General features: G+C 41.2%; 1 protein-coding gene across 1 annotated transcript in view; it reads left to right on the top strand.

Annotated features, from left to right (window-relative positions):
- Nucleotides 1-19,995, top strand: part of LARP4 (La ribonucleoprotein 4) — a 447,695-nt gene that overhangs the window by 19,162 nt on the left and 408,538 nt on the right. The window contains exon 3 of the mRNA XM_053705530.1: nt 7,434-7,592. Within this exon, the coding sequence (XP_053561505.1) occupies nt 7,434-7,592 (159 nt within the window). The remainder of the gene's footprint in view (nt 1-7,433; nt 7,593-19,995) is intronic.

The raw sequence follows: 19,995 nt of genomic DNA, 5'->3' as shown, positions 1-19,995 counted from the left end.
GTGTTTTGAGAGATATGAGGCAAACTAGGAGAGGGCTGTGTCTCTGATGCCAAATGAATGTAGTATTTTTAGGAGGAGAGGATGGTCGACTGTGTCAAAAGCAGGTCAAGAAAAATTAGTAAAGAGTAGTGGCCTTTTGCTTTAGCTGATAACAGGTCATTTGTTACTTAAGGAAGAACAGTTTCTGTTGAGTGTTTAGGGACATAACTTTATTTTATTTAGTAATATTTTTTTTCCTTTGTTTCATGATTCAGACAGTGCATGCAATTTTAAACAACTTTCCAATTTACTTCTATTATCTAATTTGCTTCCTTGTATAATTTGATAAAAGCTCATACCTAGGTAGGCTGAGGAGCTGAAATGCACTACTGGGAGTTAGCTGTTAGCTGCTGGTTGGAGGTTGCTCTTATATTATTTTCATTGTCTCTCCGGATGCGTTCAGCTAGCTCACAGTAGTGCATTATTGCTCTTTCAGCAAAGGATACCAAGAAAATGAAGCATATTTTGGAACTGTATGAAAATGGATAATTGAATGCTCTATTTGAATCACAAAATAAAAAATTGGATTTCCTACTTGTGTAGGAATGTATGTTTAAAAAGACAGATAATCCCTTTTCTCCAACATTGGTGTGTCTGGTCCACGGCGTCATCCTTACTTGTGGGAATATCTCTTCCCCAACAGGAAATGGCAAAGAGTCCCAGCAAAGCTGGCCATATAGTCCCTCCTAGGCTCCGCCCACCCCAGTCATTCTCTTTGCCGTTGCACAGGCAACATCTCCACGGAGATGGTGAAGAGTATGTGGTGTTTAGTTGTAGTTTTTTATTCTACTATCAAGAGTTTGTTATTTTAAAATAGTGCTGGTATGTACTATTTACTCTGAAACAGAAAGAGATGAAGAATTCTGTTTGTTAGATGAAGATGATTTTAGCAGACAGTAACTAAAATCCTTTGCTGTTTCCACATAGGACTGTTGAGATGAAGTAACTTCAGTTGGGGGAAACAGTTAGCAGACTTTTCTGCTTAAGGTATGACTAGCCATATTTCTAACAAGACTGTGTAATGCTGGAAGGCTGTCATTTCCCCTCATGGGGACCGGTAAGCCATTTTCTTAGTCTCAAGCAGAATAAAGGGCTTAATATGGGCTATAAAACTGGTAGACACTTTTATGGGCAAAATCGATTGCTTTATTTGGGCATTTTATACATGTTTATGCTGGTATTTCACATTTATAAACTTGGGGAACGTTTTTTAACGTCAGGCACTATGTTAGACACCTTTTCCAGTCAGGAAGGGCCTTCCCAGTTGTAGGCTGAGCCTCATTTTCGCGCCATTACTGCACAGTTGTTTTTGAGAGCAAGACATGCAGATGCATGTGTTAGGACCTGAAAATAGTTGGAAAAGTTCCTAGAAGGCGTCATTAGGTATCGTATTCAACTCTGGGCTTGGTAGAGTCGCAGCAAAGGCTGTAGCTGGGACTGTAGAGGGGTTAAAACTGTAACCGGCTCCGGTTTCGTTATTTTAAGGGTTAAAGCTCTGAAACTTGGTGTGCAATACTTTTAATGCTTTAAGACACTGTGGTGAAATTTTGGTAAATTTTGAACAATTCCTTCATATTTTTTCACATATTCAGTAATAAAGTGTGCTCTGTTTAAAATTTAAAGAGACAGTAACGGTTTTGTTTTAAAACGGTTTTTGTGTTTTACTGACAAGTTTAAGCCTGTTTAACATGTCTGTGCCTTCAGATAAGCTATGTTCTATATGTATGAAAGTCAATGTGTCTCCCCCTTCTAAATTATGTGATAATTGTGCCAAAGCGTCCAAACAAAGTAAGGACAGTACTGTCACAGATAATGACCAAGACGATTCATCAGATGAAGGGAGTAGACATGGTTCTAAATCATCTCCTTCTGTGTCTACACCAGTTTTGCCCACGCAGGAGGCCCCTAGTACTTCTAGCGCGCCAATGCTTATTACCATGCAACAATTGACGGCTGTAATGGATAACTCCATAGCAAATATTTTATCCAAAATGCCTGCATATCAGAGAAAGCGCGATTGCTCTTTTTTAAACACTGAAGAGCAGGAGGGCGCTGATAATTGTTCTGTCATACCCTCACACCAATCTGAAGGGGCCATGAGGGAGGTTTAGTCAGATGGGGAAATTTCAGATTCAGGAAAAATTTCCCAACAGGCTGAACCTGATGTTGTGACATTTAAATTTAAATTAGAACATCTCTGCGCACTCCTTAAGGAGGTGTTATCTACTCTGGATGATTGTTACAACCTGGTCATTCCAGAAAAATTATGCAAGATGGACAAGTTCCTAGAGGTTCCGGTGCACCCCGACGCTTTTCCTATACCCAAGCGGGTGGCGGACATAGTGAATAAAGAATGGGAGAAGCCCGGCATACCTTTTGTTCCCCCTCCTATATTTAAGAAATTATTTCCTATGGTCGACCCCAGAAAGGACTTATGGCAGACAGTCCCTAAGGTCGAGGGGGCAGAGTCTACTCTAAACAAGCGCACTACTATTCCTATCGAGGATAATTGTGCTTTCAAAGATCCTATGGATAAAAAATTGGAGGGTTTGCTTAAAAAGATTTTTGTACAGCAAGGTTACCTTCTTCAACCCATTTCGTGCATTGTTCCTGTCACTACAGCAGCGTGGTTCTGGTTCGAGGAACTAGAAAAGTCGCTCAGTAGAGAGACTCCATATGAGGAGGTTATGGACAGAGTTCACGCACTTAAGTTGGCTAACTCTTTTATTTTAGATGCCGCTTTGCAAATAGCTAGATTAGCGGCGAAAAATTCAGGGTTTGCAATTGTGGCGCGCAGAGCGCTTTGGCTAAAGTCTTGGTCAGCGGATGTATCATCCAAGACAAAATTGCTTAATATCCCCTTCAAGGGTAAAACTCTCTTTGGGCCAGAATTGAAAGAGATTATCTCAGACATCACTGGGGGAAAGGGCCACGCCCTCCCACAAGATAGGCCTTTCAAAGCCAAGAATAAGTCTAATTTTCGTTCCTTTCGTAATTTCAGGAACGGACCGGGCTCTAATTCTGCATCCTCTAAGCAAGAGAGTAATACCTCAGACCAAACCAGCCTGGAAACCGATGCAAGGCTGGAACAAGGGTAAGCAGGCCAAGAAGCCTGCCGCTGCTAACAAAACAGCATGAAGGAGTAGCCCCCGATCCGGGACCGGATCTAGTGGGGGGTAGACTCTCTCTCTCTCTCTTTGCTCAGGCTTGGGCAAGAGATGTTCAGGATCCCTGGACGCTAGAAATAGTTTCTCAGGGTTATCTTCTGGAATTCAAGGAACTACCCCCAAGGGGAAGGTTCCACATGTCTCACTTATCCTCAAACCAAATAAAGAGACAGGCATTCTTACATTGTGTAGAAGACCTGTTAAAGATGGGAGTGATACACCCAGTTCCAACGGCGGAGCAAGGAATGGGATTTTACTCAAATCTGTTTGTAGTTCCCAAAAAAGAGGGAACTTTCAGACCAATCCTGGATTTAAAGATCCTAAACAAATTTCTCAGAGTACCATCGTTCAAGATGGAAACCATTCGAACGATTCTACCCACAATTCAGGAAGGTCAATTTATGACTACCGTGGATCTAAAGGATGCGTATCTACATATCCCTATCCACAAGGAACATCATCAGTTCCTAAGGTTCGCCTTTCTGGACAAACATTACCAGTTTGTGGCCCTCCCATTCGGGTTAGCCACTGCTCCAAGGATTTTCACAAAGGTACTCGGATCCCTTCTAGCGGTTCTAAGACCAAGGGGCATTGCAGTAGTACCGTACTTGGATGACATTCTAGTACAAGCGTCGTCTCTTTCAAAGGCAAAGGCTCACTCAGACATCGTTCTGGCCTTTCTCAGATCTTACGGATGGAAGGTGAACGTAGAAAAAAGTTCCCTGTCTCCTTCGACAAGAGTTCCCTTCTTGGGAACAATAATAGATTCCTTAGAAATGAGGATTTTCTTGACAGAAGTCAGAAAGTCAAAACTTCTAAACGCTTGTCAAGTTCTTCATTCTATTCCTCGTCCTTCCGTAGCTCAGTGCATGGAAGTAGTAGGATTGATGGTTGCAGCAATGGACATAGTTCCTTTTGCCAGAATTCATCTGAGACCATTACAACTGTGCATGCTGAAACAGTGGAATGGGGACTATACAGACTTATCTCCAGTGATTCAAGTAGATCAGAAGACCAGAGACTGACTCCGTTGGTGGCTAACCCAGGATCACCTATCCCAGGGAATGAGCTTCCGCAGTCCAGAGTGGGTCATCGTCACGACCGACGCCAGCCTAGTGGATAAACATTCTGGAACTAAGAGCGATATTCAATGCTCTCAGGGCTTGGCCTCAGCTAGCAAAGGCCAGATTCATAAGATTCCAATCAGACAACATGACGACTGTTGCGTATCTCAATCATCAGGGGGGAACAAGGAGTTCCCTGGCGATGAAAGAAGTGACCAAAATCATCCAATGGGCGGAGAATCACTCCTGCCACCTATCTGCGATCCACATTCCAGGTGTGGAAAACTGGGAAGCGGATTATTTGAGTCGTCAGACATTCCATCCGGGGGAGTGGGAACTCCACCCGGAGATCTTTGCCCGGTTGACGCAACTATGGGGCATTCCAGATATGGATCTGATGGCGTCTCGTCAGAACTTCAAGGTTCCTTGCTACGGGTCCAGATCCAGGGATCCCAAGGCGTCTCTAGTGGATGCACTAGTAGCGCCTTGGACCTTCAACCTAGCTTATGTGTTTCCACCGTTTCCTCTCATTCCCAGGCTGGTAGCCAGGATCAAACAGGAGAGGGCCTCTGTGATCTTGATAGCTCCTGCGTGGCCACGCAGGACTTGGTATGCAGACCTGGTGAATATGTCATCGGTTCCACCATGGAAGCTACCTTTGAGACAGGACCTTCTTGTTCAGGGTCCATTCGAACATCCAAATCTGGTCTCCCTCCAGCTGACGGCTTGGAGATTGAACGCTTGATTCTATCAAAGCGTGGGTTTTCAGATTCCGTGATAAATACTCTGGTTCAAGCCAGAAAACCGGTAACTAGAAAGATTTACCATAAAATATGGAAAAGATATATCTGCTGGTGTGAATCCAAGGGATTCCCATGGAATAAGATAAAGATTCCTAGGATTCTTTCCTTTCTACAAGAAGGTTTGGATAAAGTATTATCTGCGAGTTCTCTAAAGGGACAGATTTCTGCTTTATCTGTCCTACTACACAAACGACTGGCAGTTGTGCCAGATGTTCAAGCATTTGTTCAGGCTTTGGTTAGGATCAAGCCTGTTTACAGACCTTTGACTCCTCCCTGGAGTTTAAATCTAGTTCTTTCAGTTCTTCAAGGGGTTCCGTTTGAACCTCTACATTCCATAGATATTAAGTTGTTATCTTGGAAAGTTTTGTTTTTGGTTGCTATTTCTTCTGCTAGAAGAGTTTCTGAGTTATCTGCTCTACATTGTACTCCACCCTATCTGGTGTTCCATTCAGATAAGGTTGTTTTGCGTACTAAGCCTGGTTTTCTACCAAAGGTTGTTTCCAACAAAAATATTAACCAGGAGATAGTTGTACCTTCTTTGTGTCCGAATCCAGTTTCAAAGAAGGAACGTTTGCTACACAATTTAGATGTAGTCCGTGCTCTAAAATTCTACTTAGAAGCTACAAAAGAGTTCAGACAAACTTCTTCTCTGTTTGTCGTCTATTCTGGTAAAAGGAGAGGTCAAAAAGCAACTTCTACCTCTCTTTCCTTTTGGCTTAAAAGCATCATCCGATTGGCTTATGAGACTGCTGGACGGCAGCCTCCTGAAAGAATCACAGCTCACTCCACTAGGGCTGTAGCTTCCACATGGGCCTTCAAGAACGAGGCTTCTGTTGATCAGATATGTAAGGCAGCGACTTGGTCTTCACTGCACACTTTTGCCAAATTTTACAAATTTGATACTTTTGCTTCTTCGGAGGCTATTTTTGGGAGAAAGGTTTTGCAAGCCGTGGTGCCTTCCATTTAGGTGACCTGATTTGCTCCCTCCCTTCATCCGTGTCCTAAAGCTTTGGTATTGGTTCCCACAAGTAAGGATGACGCCGTGGACCGGACACACCAATGTTGGAGAAAACAGAATTTATGCTTACCTGATAATTTACTTTCTCCAAGGGTGTGTCCGGTCCACGGCCCGCCCTGGTTTTTTTAATCAGGTCTGATGAATTATTTTCTCTAACTACAGTCACCACGACACCCTATGGTTTCTCCTATTTTTTCCTCCTGTCCGTCGGTCGAATGACTGGGGTGGGCGGAGCCTAGGAGGGACTATATGGCCAGCTTTGCTGGGACTCTTTGCCATTTCCTGTTGGGGAAGAGATATTCCCACAAGTAAGGATGACGCCGTGGACCGGACACACCGTTGGAGAAAGTAATTTATCAGGTAAGCATAAATTCTGTTTTTTTTTTTAACCCATTCCCCAGTTTTGCATAACCAACACGGTTATATTATTATACATTTTACCTATGTAATTACCTTGTATCTAAGTCTCTGCAGACTGCCCCCTTATCTCAGTTATTTTGACACTGCATTTTAGCCGATCAATGCTTACTCCTAACATTGTGCTCACTTATAAATAACTACGGAAATGTGCACAATGTTATCTATATGGTACACATGAGCTGGCGCTGTCAAAAATGCACTGAGGAAAGAGGCGGCCTTCAAGGGCTTTGAATTTAGCATGTGAGCCTACCTAGGTTTAGCTTTCAACAAAGAATGCCAAGAGACCAAAGGACATTTTAATGATAAAAGTAAATTGGAAAGTTGTTTAAAATTGCATTCCTCATCTGAATCATGAAAGTTTAATTTTGACTTTACTGTCCCTTTAAGTTGGGCTTGCAATTTTTGCATTACTAGATAACTGTGTTTAACCACATCATAGTCTTTCGTAATATGGACAAACATTGCTTTGGTGAACCAGTGTTGAGCAGCAGTAGTTTGATCTCTCAATCACCAGCTATGTTATGCTTGTGAGCTGCAATATTTGTGACTACTGAGAAACACTTTACCTCTTTTTCGGAGTTTAATTAGGGTCAGTAATACAAAAAAATACATTTACTAATAAATCAGAGTATCCAATTTTTTTGCCTTAGAATGTCCCTTTTTAACTCTTTCTCATCAAGTTTGATAGGGAAATATTGGTCATCATGTCATGGTTTAAATATGATTAGAAACTTGTTGGAGACCAAGGCCAAGTAGAAGGAAGAAACCGCTCCGAGTGAAAGTTTGTTTATTTATAGATTTGCTATACTCGTGGAACCTGGTCTGTTCAAGCTGCTGTTTAAACGTGCGCACAAACGCACACAAACTGCTGAAAAGTAGATGCCTTGCCACAAATGATTAATGATTTATTTCTTTTGTTCAGGTGATTTAGAAAATTTGAGTGAATCTTGTAAGCAGTTTGAAGTAATGTATTCCCCTCCTAGTGAAGTAAATAGAAATGATATCCATTTAGAAGAATCTGCTAATGGAATGGACCTCCTTGTACAAGAACAACTTGGGTACCAAATTGTTGATTCTTCTGGTGAGTCCACGAGCATAAATAGCAACATTTTAAACAAACTTAATGATATTGGTTAACTGAAGTAGAAACATACCTCTTTTGTAACTTACAGGTATGCCCCCTTTTTAAGGGGACTTTACAAAACACCTTTATATATAAAATTGCTAATAAAAAATGTTTGTAATTTCAAGACATTTCTGTTGTGGTGTTGTAGAATAAAATCCTGTAATTGTTTGTCAATAGCCATATTCAACCAACCATTTGCCTTATTTGGAGGAGCCAATCCAGTCCTGAGTCTGCAGACAACTAGAATAATCTTGGTCATACAGTTAGTATAAAATGCATTGTTTTGCAGTTATCAGTTAAAGCCAAATAAGGAAAAATATATAGCAGGGTTAGTCTTGAGAAGTCAGCAGGGTTCATTTCAAGTTCTGAAATTTTTAAATATTCACATTTTGCAGAGCTAAGTTATATTAAAAAGGGGGGCACAATACATTTCGAAAGTGCGAAGTGCTTCATTACGCATAACTAAACATTTTATATAATTTCTGAGTGTTAACGGTCTCTCTTATATTAAAAATAAAATTAAAAAAAAAAGGTGTAGACTTGGCTGATAGTTTGTTCTGTTGCAATGCAGCAGTAATATTTTTGGATTACTGGATAGCAACAACATGTTATTTCATCAGCCACTACTATATTGACTGAGCCATGAAGCATCATTGAATGCTTGTCCCTGAGGTTTTTCTCTTCATGCTTCTCACTGTTTATATAGATGTTGAAAACCTAGTAAGGAGAAAAAATTACTTGTGGCAGACAGCTGTATTACTAGTATGTTTCTTTATAAACTGTGTATATGTGTATATATATCTTTCTCTCTTTCTCTCTTTCTCTCTTTCTCTCTTTCTCTCTTTCTCTCTTTCTCTCTTTCTCTCTTTCTCTCTTTCTCTCTTTCTCTCTTTCTCTCTTTCTCTCTTTCTCTCTTTCTCTCTTTCTCTCTTTCTCTCTTTCTCTCTTTCTCTCTTTCTCTCTTTCTCTCTTTCTCTCTTTCTCTCTTTCTCTCTTTCTCTCTTTCTCTCTTTCTCTCTTTCTCTCTTTCTCTCTTTCTCTCTTTCTCTCTTTCTCTCTTTCTCTCTTTCTCTCTTTCTCTCTTTCTCTCTTTCTCTCTTTCTCTCTTTCTCTCTTTCTCTCTTTCTCTCTTTTTTTTTTTTATATATATATATATATATATATATATATATATATATATATATATATAATTTCTTTCATGTAATTAGCAAGAGTCCATGAGCTAGTGACGTATGGGATATACAATCCTACCAGGAGGGGCAAAGTTTCCCAAACCTCAAAATGCCTATAAATACACCCCTCACCACACCCACAATTCAGTTTTACAAACTTTGCCTCCTATGGAGGTGGTGAAGTAAGTTTGTGCTAGATTCTACGTTGATATGCGCTCCACAGCAAGTTGGAGCCCGGTTTTCCTCTCAGCGTGCAGTGAATGTCAGAGGGATGTGAGGAGAGTATTGCCTATTTGAATGCAGTGATCTCCTTCTACGGGGTCTATTTCATAGGTTCTCTGTTATCGGTCGTAGAGATTCATCTGTTACCTCCCTTTTCAGATCGACGATATACTCTTATTTATATACCATTACCTCTGCTGATTTTCGTTTCAGTACTGGTTTGGCTTTCTACAAACATGTAGATGAGTGTCCTGGGGTAAGCAAGTCTTATTTTCTGTGACACTCTAAGCTATGGTTGGGCGCTTTTTTATAAAGTTCTAAATATATGTATTCAAACATTTATTTGCCTTGACTCAGGATGTTCAACATTCCTTATTTTCAGACAGTCAGTTTCATATTTGGGATAATGCATTTGAATCAATTTTTTTCTTACCTTAAAATTTGACTCTTTTTTCCCTGTGGGCTGTTAGGCTCGCGGGGGCTGAAAATGCTTCATTTTATTGCGTCATTCTTGGCGCTGACTTTTTTGGCGCAAAAAATCTTTTCTGTTTCCGGCGTCATACGTGTCGCCGGAAGTTGCGTCATTTTTTGACGTCCTTTTGCGCCAAAAATGTCGGCGTTCCGAATGTGGCGTCATTTTTGGCGCCAAAAAGCATTTAGGCGCCAAATAATGTGGGCGTCTTATTTGGCGCCAAAAAATATGGGCGTCGCTTTTGTCTCCACATTATTTCAGTCTCATTTTTTCTTTGCTTCTGGTTACTAGAAGCTTGTTTTTTGGCATTTTTTCCCCATTCCTGAAACTGTCATTTAAGGAATTTGATCAATTTTGCTTTATATGTTGTTTTTTCTCTTACATATTGCAAGATGTCTCACGTTGCATCTGAGTCAGAAGATACTTCAGGAAAATCGCTGTCTAGTGCTGGAACTACCAAAGCTAAGTGTATCTGCTGTAAACTTTTGGTAGCTATTCCTCCGGCTGTTGTTTGTATTAATTGTCATGACAAACTTGTTAAAGCAGATAATATTTCCTTTAGTAATGTACCATTGCCTGTTGCAGTTCCTTCAACATCTAAGGTGCAGAATGTTCCTGATAATATAAGAGATTTTGTTTCTGAATCCATCAAGAAGGCTATGTCTGTTATTTCTCCTTCTAGTAAACATAAAAAATCTTTTAAAACTTCTCTCTCTACAGATGAATTTTTAAATGAACATCATCATTCTGATTCTGATGACTCTTCTGGTTCAGAGGATTCTGTCTCAGAGATTGATGCTGATAAATCTTCATATTTATTTAAAATGGAATTTATTCGTTCTTTACTTAAAGAAGTACTAATTGCTTTAGAAATAGAGGATTCTGGTCCTCTTGATACTAATTCTAAACGTTTAGATAAGGTATTTAAATCTCCTGTGGTTATTCCAGAAGTTTTTCCTGTTCCTAATGCTATTTCTGAAGTAATTTCCAGAGAATGGGATAAATTGGGTAATTCATTTACTCCTTCTAAACGTTTCAAGCAATTATATCCTGTGCCATCTGACAGATTAGAATTTTGGGACAAAATCCCTAAAGTCGATGGGGCTATTTCTACCCTTGCTAAACGTACTACTATTCCTACGTCGGATGGTACTTCCTTTAAGGATCCTTTAGATAGGAAAATTGAATCCTTTCTAAGAAAAGCTTATCTGTGTTCAGGTAATCTTCTTAGACCTGCTATATCTTTGGCTGATGTTGCTGCAGCTTCAACTTTTTGGTTGGAGACTTTAGCGCAACAAGTAACAGATCATGATTCTCATAATATTATTATTCTTCTTCAGCATGCTAATAATTTTATCTGTGATGCCATTTTTGATATTATCAGAGTTGATGTCAGGTTTATGTCTCTAGCTATTCTAGCTAGAAGAGCTTTATGGCTTAAGACTTGGAATGCTGATATGGCTTCTAAATCAACTCTACTTTCCATTTCTTTCCAGGGTAACAAATTATTTGGTTCTCAGTTGGATTCTATTATCTCAACTGTTACTGGTGGGAAAGGAACTTTTTTACCACAGGATAAAAAATCTAAGGGTAAAAACAGGGCTAATAATCGTTTCTCCAACATTGGTGTGTCCGGTCCACGGCGTCATCCATTACTTGTGGGATATTCTCCTCCCCCACAGGGAAAGGCAAGGAGAGCACACAGCAAGAGCTGTCCATATAGTCCCTCCCAGGCTCCGCCCCCCCAGTCATTCTCCTTGCCGCTCTGAACAAGAAACAGCATGAAGGGGTAGCCCCCGATCCGGGACCGGATCTAGTAGGGGGCAGACTCTCTCTCTCTCTTTGCTCAGGCTTAGGCAAGAGATGTTCAGGATCCCTGGACACTAGAAATAGTCTCTCAGGGTTTTCTTCTGGAGTTCAAGGAACTACCCTCAAGGGGAAGGTTCCACATGTCTAACTTATCTTCAAACCAAATAAAGAGACAGGCATTCTTACATTGTGTAGAAGACCTGTTAAAGATGGGAGTGATACACCCAGTTCCAACTGTGGAACAAGGTCGGGGGTTTTACTCAAATCTGTTTGTAGTTCCCAAAAAAGAGGGAATTTTCAGACCAATTCTGGATTTAAAAATTCTAAACAAATTTCTCAGAGTTCCATCGTTCAAATGGAAACCATTCGAACAATTTTATCTACAATCCAGGAGGGTCAATTTATGACTACCGTGGATTTAAAGGATGCGTATCTACATATTCCTATCCACAAAGATCATCCAAGGATTTTCACAAAGGTGCTAGGGTCCCTTCTAGAGGTTCTAAGACCAAGGGGTATTGCAGTGGCATCTTATCTGGACGACATTCTAATCCAAACGTTGTCTCTTTTCAAAGCAAAGGCTCATACAGACATTGTTCTAGCCTTTCTCATATCTCACGGGTGGAAGGTGAACGTAGAAAAGAGTTCCCTGTCTCCGTCGACAAGAGTTCCCTTCTTGGGAACGATAATAGATTCTTTAAAAATGAAGATCTTCCTGAAAAAAGTCAGAAAGTCAAAGCTTCTAAAGCTTGTCAAGTTCTTCACTCTATTCTGCAGCCTTCCATAGCTCAGTGCATGGTAGTAGTAGGGTTGATGGTTGCAGCAATGGACATAGTTCCTTTTGCTCAAATTCATCTAAGACCATTACAACTGTGCATGCTCAAGCAGTGGAATGGGGACTATACAGACTTGTCTCTAAAGATTCAAGTAGACCAGATGACCAGAGACTCACTCCGTTGGTGGTTGTCACAGGATCACCTGTCTCAGGGAATGAGTTTCCGCAGACCAGAGTGGGTCATTGTCACGACCGACGCCAGTCTATTAGGCTGGGGCGCGGTCTGGGATTCCCTGAAAGCTCAGGGTCTATGGTCTCACGAAGAGTCTCTTCTCCCGATAAACATCCTGGAACTGAGAGCGATATTCAATGCTCTCCGGGCTTGGCCTCAACTAGCGAAGGCCGGATTCATAAGATTCCAGTCAGACAACATGACGACTGTAGCTTACATCAACCATCAGGGAGGAACAAAGAGTTCCTTGGCGATGAAAGAGGTATCCAAGATCATCAAATGGGCGGAGGATCACTCCTGCCATCTATCTGCAATTCACATCCCAGGAGTAGACAACTGGGAGGCGGATTATCTGAGTCGTCAGACTTTCCATCCGGGGGAGTGGGAACTCCACCCGGAGGTTTTTGCCCAGTTGACTCAATTATGGGACATTCCAGACATGGATCTGATGGCGTCTCGTCAGAACTTCAAGGTTCCTTGCTACAGGTCCAGATCCAGGGGTCCCAAGGCGACTCTAGTGGATGCATTAGTGACGCCTTGGTCGTTCAACCTAGCTTATGCATTTCCACCGTTCCCTCTCCTTCCCAGGCTTGTAGCCAGGATCAAACAGGAGAAGGCCTCAGTGATTCTGATAGCTCCTGCGTGGCCACGCAGGACTTGGTATGCAGACCTGGTGAATATGTCATCGGCTCCACCATGGAAGCTACCTTTGAGACAGGATCTTCTAGTGCAAGGTCCATTCGAACATCCAAATCTAGTTTCTCTCCAGCTGACTGCTTGGAAATTGAACGCTTGATTTTATCTAAGCGCGGGTTTTCAGATTCAGTGATAGATACTCTGGTCCAAGCCAGAAAACCTGTGACTAGAAGGATTTACCATAAAATATGGAAAGGATATATCTGTTGGTGTGAATCCAAGGGATTCTCATGGATTAATATTCCCAGGATCCTCTCCTTTCTAACAAGAAGGTTTGGATAAGGGATTGTCAGCGAGTTCTCTAAAAGGACAGAGATCTGCTTTATCTGTCTTGTTACACAGACTGGCAGCTGTGCCAGATGTACAAGCTTTTGTACAGGCTTTTGTACAGGCTTTGGTCAGAATCAAACCTGTTTACAGACCTTTGACTCCTCCCTGGAGTCTAAATTTAGTTTTTTCAGTTCTTCAAGGGGTTCCATTTGAACCCTTACATTCCATAGATATCAAGTTACTATCTTGGAAAGTCCTGTTTTTGGTTGCTATTTCTTCTGCTAGAAGAGTTTCTGAACTATCTGCTTTGCAGTGTGATCCACCCTATCTGGTGTTCCATTCAGATAAGGTTGTTTTGCGTACCAAGCCTGGTTTTCTTCCAAAAGTTGTTTCCAACAAGAATATTAACCAGGAAATAGTTGTCCCTTCTTTGTGTCCGAATCCAGTTTCAAAGAAGGAACATTTGTTACACCATTTAGATGTAGTCCGTGCTTTAAAGTTCTATTTAGAAGCAACAAAGGATTTCAGACAAAACTTCTTCTTTTTTGTTTGTCGTTTATTCTGGTAAGAGGAGAGGACAAAAAGCTACTGCTACCTCTCTTTCTTTCTGGCTGAAAAGCATTATCCGATTGGCTTATGAGACTGCCGGACGGCAGCCTCCTGAACGAATCACAGCTCACTCTACTAGGGCTGTGGCTTCCACATGGGCCTTCAAGAACGAGGCTTCTGTTGATCAGATATGTGAGGCAGCAACTTGGTCTTCTCTGCACACCTTTGCCAAATTCTACAAATTTGATACTTTTTGCTTCTTCGGAGGCTATTTTTGGGAGAAAGGTTTTGCAAGCCGTGGTGCCTTCTGTTTAGGTAACCTGATTTGCTCCCTCCCTTCATCCGTGTCCTAAAGCTTTGGTATTGGTTCCCACAAGTAATGGATGACGCCGTGGACCGGACACACCAATGTTGGAGAAAACAGAATTTATGCTTACCTGATAAATTACTTTCTCCAACGGTGTGTCCGGTCCACGGCCCGCCCTGGTTTTTTAATCAGGTTTGAAAAATTTCTCTCTCTATACACTACAGTCACCACGGCACCCTATAGTTTCTCCTTTTTTTCTCCTAACCGTCGGTCGAATGACTGGGGGGGCGGAGCCTGGGAGGGACTATATGGACAGCTCTTGCTGTGTGCTCTCCTTGCCTTTCCCTGTGGGGGAGGAGAATATCCCACAAGTAATGGATGACGCCGTGGACCGGACACACCGTTGGAGAAAGTAATTTATCAGGTAAGCATAAATTCTGTTTTTCGTTCCTTTCGTTTCAACAAAGAACAAAAGCCTGATCCTTCATACTCAGGAGCAGTTTCAGTTTGGAAACCATCTCCAGTCTGGAATAAATCCAAGCCTTCTAGAAAGGCAAAGCCTGCTTCTAAGTCCACATGAAGGTGCGGCCCTCATTCCAGCTCAGCTGGTAGGGGGCAGGTTACGTTTTTTCAAAGAAATTTGGATCAATTCTGTTCACAATCTTTGGATTCAGAACATTGTTTCAGAAGGGTACAGAATTGGTTTCAAGATGAGACCTCCTGCAAAGAGATTTTTTCTTTCCCGTGTCCCAGTAAATCCAGTGAAAGCTCAAGCATTTCTGAATTGTGTTTCAGATCTAGAGTTGGCTGGAGTAATTATGCCAGTTCCAGTTCTGGAACAGGGGATGGGGTTTTATTCAAATCTCTTCATTGTACCAAAGAAGGAGAATTCCTTCAGACCAGTTCTGGATCTAAAAATATTGAATCGTTATGTAAGGATACCAACATTCAAAATGGTAACTGTAAGGACTATCTTGCCTTTTGTTCAGCAAGGGCATTATATGTCCACAATAGATTTACAGGATGCATATCTGCATATTCCGATTCATCCAGATCATTATCAGTTCCTGAGATTCTCTTTTCTGGACAAGCATTACCAGTTTGTGGCTCTGCCGTTTGGCCTAGCTACAGCTCCAAGAATTTTTACAAAGGTTCTCGGTGCCCTTCTGTCTGTAATCAGAGAACAGGGTATTGTGGTATTTCCTTATTTGGACGATATCTTGGTACTTGCTCAGTCTTTACATTTAGCAGAATCTCATACGAATCGACTTGTGTTGTTTCTTCAAGATCATGGTTGGAGGATCAATTCACCAAAAAGTTCATTGATTCCTCAGACAAGGGTAACCTTTCTGAGTTTCCAGATAGATTCAGTGTCCATGACTCTGTCTTTAACAGACAAGAGACGTCTAAAATTGATTGCAGCTTGTCGAAACCTTCAGTCACAATCATTCCCTTCGGTAGCCTTATGCATGGAAATTCTAGGTCTTATGACTGCTGCATCGGACGCGATCCCCTTTGCTCGTTTTCACATGCGACCTCTTCAGCTCTGTATGCTGAATCAATGGTGCAAGGATTACACAAAGATATCTCAATTAATATCTTTAAAACCCATTGTACGACACTCTCTAACGTGGTGGACAGATCACCATCGTTTGATTCAGGGGGCTTCTTTTGTGCTTCCGACCTGGACTGTAATTTCAACAGATGCAAGTCTCACAGGTTGGGGAGCTGTGTGGGGATCTCTGACAGCACAAGGAGTTTGGGAATCTCAGGAGGTGAGATTACCGATCAATATTTTGGAACTCTGTGCAATTTTCAGAGCTCTTCAGTTTTGGCCTCTTCTGAAGAGAGAATCGTTCATTTGTTTTCAGACAGACAATGTCACTACTGTGGCATACATCAATCATCAAGGAGGGACTCACAGTCCTCTGGCTATGAAAGAAGTATCTCGAATTCTGGTTTGGGCGGAATCCAGCTCCTGTCTAATATCTGCGGTTCATATCCCAGGTATAGACAATTGGGAAGCGGATTATCTCAGTCGCCAAACGTTGCATCCGGGCGAATGGTCTCTTCACCCAGAGGTATTTCTTCAGATTGTTCAAATGTGGGAGTTTCCAGAAATAGATCTGATGGCGTCTCATCTAAACAAGAAACTTCCCAGGTATATGTCCAGATCCCGGGATCCTCAGGCGGAAGCAGTGGATGCATTATCACTTCCTTGGAAGTATCATCCTGCTTATATCTTTCCGCCTCTAGTTCTTCTTCCAAGAGTAATCTCCAAGATTCTGAAGGAATGCTCATTTGTTCTGCTGGTAGCTCCGGCATGGCCTCACAGGTTTTGGTATGCGGATCTTGTCCGGATGGCCTCTTGCCATCCGTGGACTCTTCCGCTACGACCAGACCTTCTGTCGCAAGGTCCTTTTTTCCATCAGGATCTCAAATCCTTAAATTTAAAGGTATGGAGATTGAACGCTTGATTCTTGGTCAAAGAGGTTTCTCTGACTCTTTGATTGATACTATGTTACAGGCTTGTAAATCTGTATCCAGAGAGATATATTATAGAGTCTGGAAGACTTATATTTCTTGGTGTCTTTCTCATCATTTTTCTTGGCATTCTTTTAGAATTCCGAGAATTTTACAGTTTCTTCAGGATGGTTTAGATAAAGGTTTATCCGCAAGTTCTTTGAAAGGACAAATCTCTGCTCTTTCTGTCCTTTTTCACAGAAAGATTGCTAATCTTCCTGATATTCATTGTTTTGTACAAGCTTTGGTTCGTATAAAACCTGTCATTCAGTCAATTTCTCCTCCTTGGAGTTTGAATTTGGTTCTGGGGGCTCTTCAAGCTCCTCCGTTTGAACCTATGCATTCATTGGAAAGTTTTGTTCCTTTTGGCAATCTCTTCTGCCAGAAGAGTTTCTGAATTATCTGCTCTTTCTTGTGAGTCTCCTTTTCTGATTTTTCATCAGGATAAGGCAGTGTTGCGAACTTCTTGAATTTTTACCTAAAGTTGTGAATTCTAACAACATTAGTAGAGAAATTGTGGTTCCTTCATTATGTCCTAATCCTAAGAATTCTAAGGAGAAATCATTGCATTCTTTGGATGTTGTTAGAGCTTTGAAATATTATGTTGAAGCTACTAAGTCTTTCCGAAAGACTTCTAGTTTATTTGTTATCTTTTCCGGTTCTAGAAAAGGCCAGAAAGCTTCTGCCATTTCTTTGGCATCTTGGTTGAAATCTTTAATTCATCTTGCCTATGTGGAGTCGGGTAAAACTCCGCCTCAAAGGATTACAGCTCATTCTACTAGGTCAGTTTCTACTTCCTGGGCGTTTAGGAATGAAGCTTCGATTGATCAGATTTGCAAAGCAGCAACTTGGTCCTCTTTGCATACTTTTACTAAATTCTACCATTTTGATGTATTTTCTTCTTCTGAAGCAGTTTTTGGTAGAAAAGTACTTCAGGCAGCGGTTTCAGTTTGAATCTTCTGCTTATGTTTTTCATTAAACTTTATTTTGGGTGTGGATTATTTTCAGCAGGAATTGGCTGTCTTTATTTTATCCCTCCCTCTCTAGTGACTCTTGCGTGGAAAGATCCACATCTTGGGTAATCATTATCCCATACGTCACTAGCTCATGGACTCTTGCTAATTACATGAAAGAAAACATAATTTATGTAAGAACTTACCTGATAAATTCATTTCTTTCATATTAGCAAGAATCCATGAGGCCCGCCCTTTTTTTTTTTTTTTGGGGTGGTTATGATTTTTGTATAAAGCACAATTATCCCAATTCCTTATTTTATATGCTTTCGCACTTTTTTATCACCCCACTTCTTGGCTATTAGTTAAACTGAATTGTGGGTGTGGTGAGGGGTGTATTTATAGGCATTTTGAGGTTTGGGAAACTTTGCCCCTCCTGGTAGGAATGTATATCCCATACGTCACTAGCTCATGGACTCTTGCTAATATGAAAGAAATGAATTTATCAGGTAAGTTCTTACATAAATTATGTTATTTCTCTTGTTAAGTGTGTTCAGTCCACGGGTCATCCATTACTTATGGGATATATTCTCCTTCCCAACAGGAAATTGCAAGAGGATCACCCAAGCAGAGCTGCTATATAGCTCCACCCCTCACATGTCATACCCAGTCATTCTCTTGCAAGTCTCAACAAAGGAGGTTGTGAGAGGAGACGGGAGTAACATTCTTCAATCAAAAGTTTATTATTTTAAAATAGCACCGGAGTGTGCTGTTTGTTCTCTCAGGCAGTATTTAGAAGAAGAATCTGCCTGCGTTTTTTCTATGATCTTAGCAGACGTAACTAAGATCCACTGGCTGTTCTCGCACATTCTGAGGAGTGGGTAACTTCAGAGAAGGGAATTAGCATGCGGGGTCCCCCGCAAATGAGGTATGTGTAGTCAAATATTTTCTAGGAATGGAATTGACTATGAAAACACTGCTGTTACCCATATGACGTAAGTACAGCCTTTAATGCAGTAGTAGCGACTGGTATCAAGCTGATAAATGTATGCGCAGTTGAGTTATTTTCTAGGGACTAGAATTTAACTTTAAATACTGTTAGTACTGAAATAAATGTATGAGCCTTAACTGCAGTAGAAGCGACTGGTAGCAGGCTTAGTGATAACTTTGCATAACACTGGAAAGTTGTTTTTTAAAACGTTTACTGGCATGTTATTCGTTTTGTGAGGTACTTTGGTGATAAATCTTTTTGGGCATGATTTTTTTCCACATGGCTAACGTATGCATAGACACCGTTATATCAGGTCTCCCACTGTTGTGATATGAGTGGGAGGGACCTTTTTTTAGCGCCTTGTTGCGCAGTTAAAATTCTAGCACAGTCTTCCTGCTTCTTCCTCTTTGATCCAGGACGTCTCCAGAGAGCTCAGGGGTCTTCAAAATTCATTTTTGAGGGAGGTAATCAGTCACAGCAGACCTGTGACAGTGTGTTTGACTGTGAGAAAAGCGTTAAATCTTAAATTGATTATTCGTTTTGGGTATTGAGGGGTTAATCATCCTTTTGCTAATGGGAGCAATCCTCTGCTAATTTCATACATTTACTGTTTAAAATTGGTTGCTATAACCGTATTAGTTCGTTATTTCAACTGTGACCGTTTTTTATTAATTGCTTGTAAACTTATTGAAAGAAATTTCCAAGCTTGATAGCTTCATTGCTAGTCTTTTTAAACATGTCTGACACAGATGAATCTGCTTGCTCATTATGTTTAAAGGCCAATGTGGAGCCCAATAGAAATATGTGTACCAATTGTATTGATGTTACTTTAAATAAAAGTCTGTCTTTACCGGTAAAGAAATTATCACCAGACAACGAGGGGGAAGTTATGCCGCCTAACTCTCCTCACGTGTCAGTACCTTCGCCTCCCGCTCAGGAGGTGCGTGAGATTGTGGCGCCAAGCATATCAAGGCACTTACAAATCACTTTACAAGATATGGCTAATGTTATGAAAGAAGTATTATCTAATTTGCCTGAGTTAAGAGGCAAGCGCGATAGCTCTGGGTTAAGGACAGAGCGCGCTGATGATATGAGGGCCATGTCTGACACTGCGTCACAATTTGCAGAACATGAGGACGGAGAGCTTCATTCTGTGGGTGACGGATCTGATCCAGGGAGACTGGATTCAGAAATATCAAATTTTAAATTTAAGCTTGAGAACCTCCGTGTATTACTAGGGGAGGTATTAGCGGCTCTGAATGATTGCGACACGGTTGCAATCCCAGAGAAATTATGTAGGCTGGATAAATACTATGCGGTACCGGTGTGTACTGACGTTTTTCCTATACCTAAAAGGCTTACAGAGATTAACAGCAAGGAGTGGGAT

Source organism: Bombina bombina, chromosome 3, assembly GCF_027579735.1.
Source record: "Bombina bombina isolate aBomBom1 chromosome 3, aBomBom1.pri, whole genome shotgun sequence".
In the NCBI taxonomy this organism is placed as follows: Eukaryota; Metazoa; Chordata; class Amphibia; order Anura; family Bombinatoridae; genus Bombina; species Bombina bombina.
Note: the sequence above shows the minus strand (reverse complement) of the source record. Positions and strands in the feature narration are given on the sequence as shown.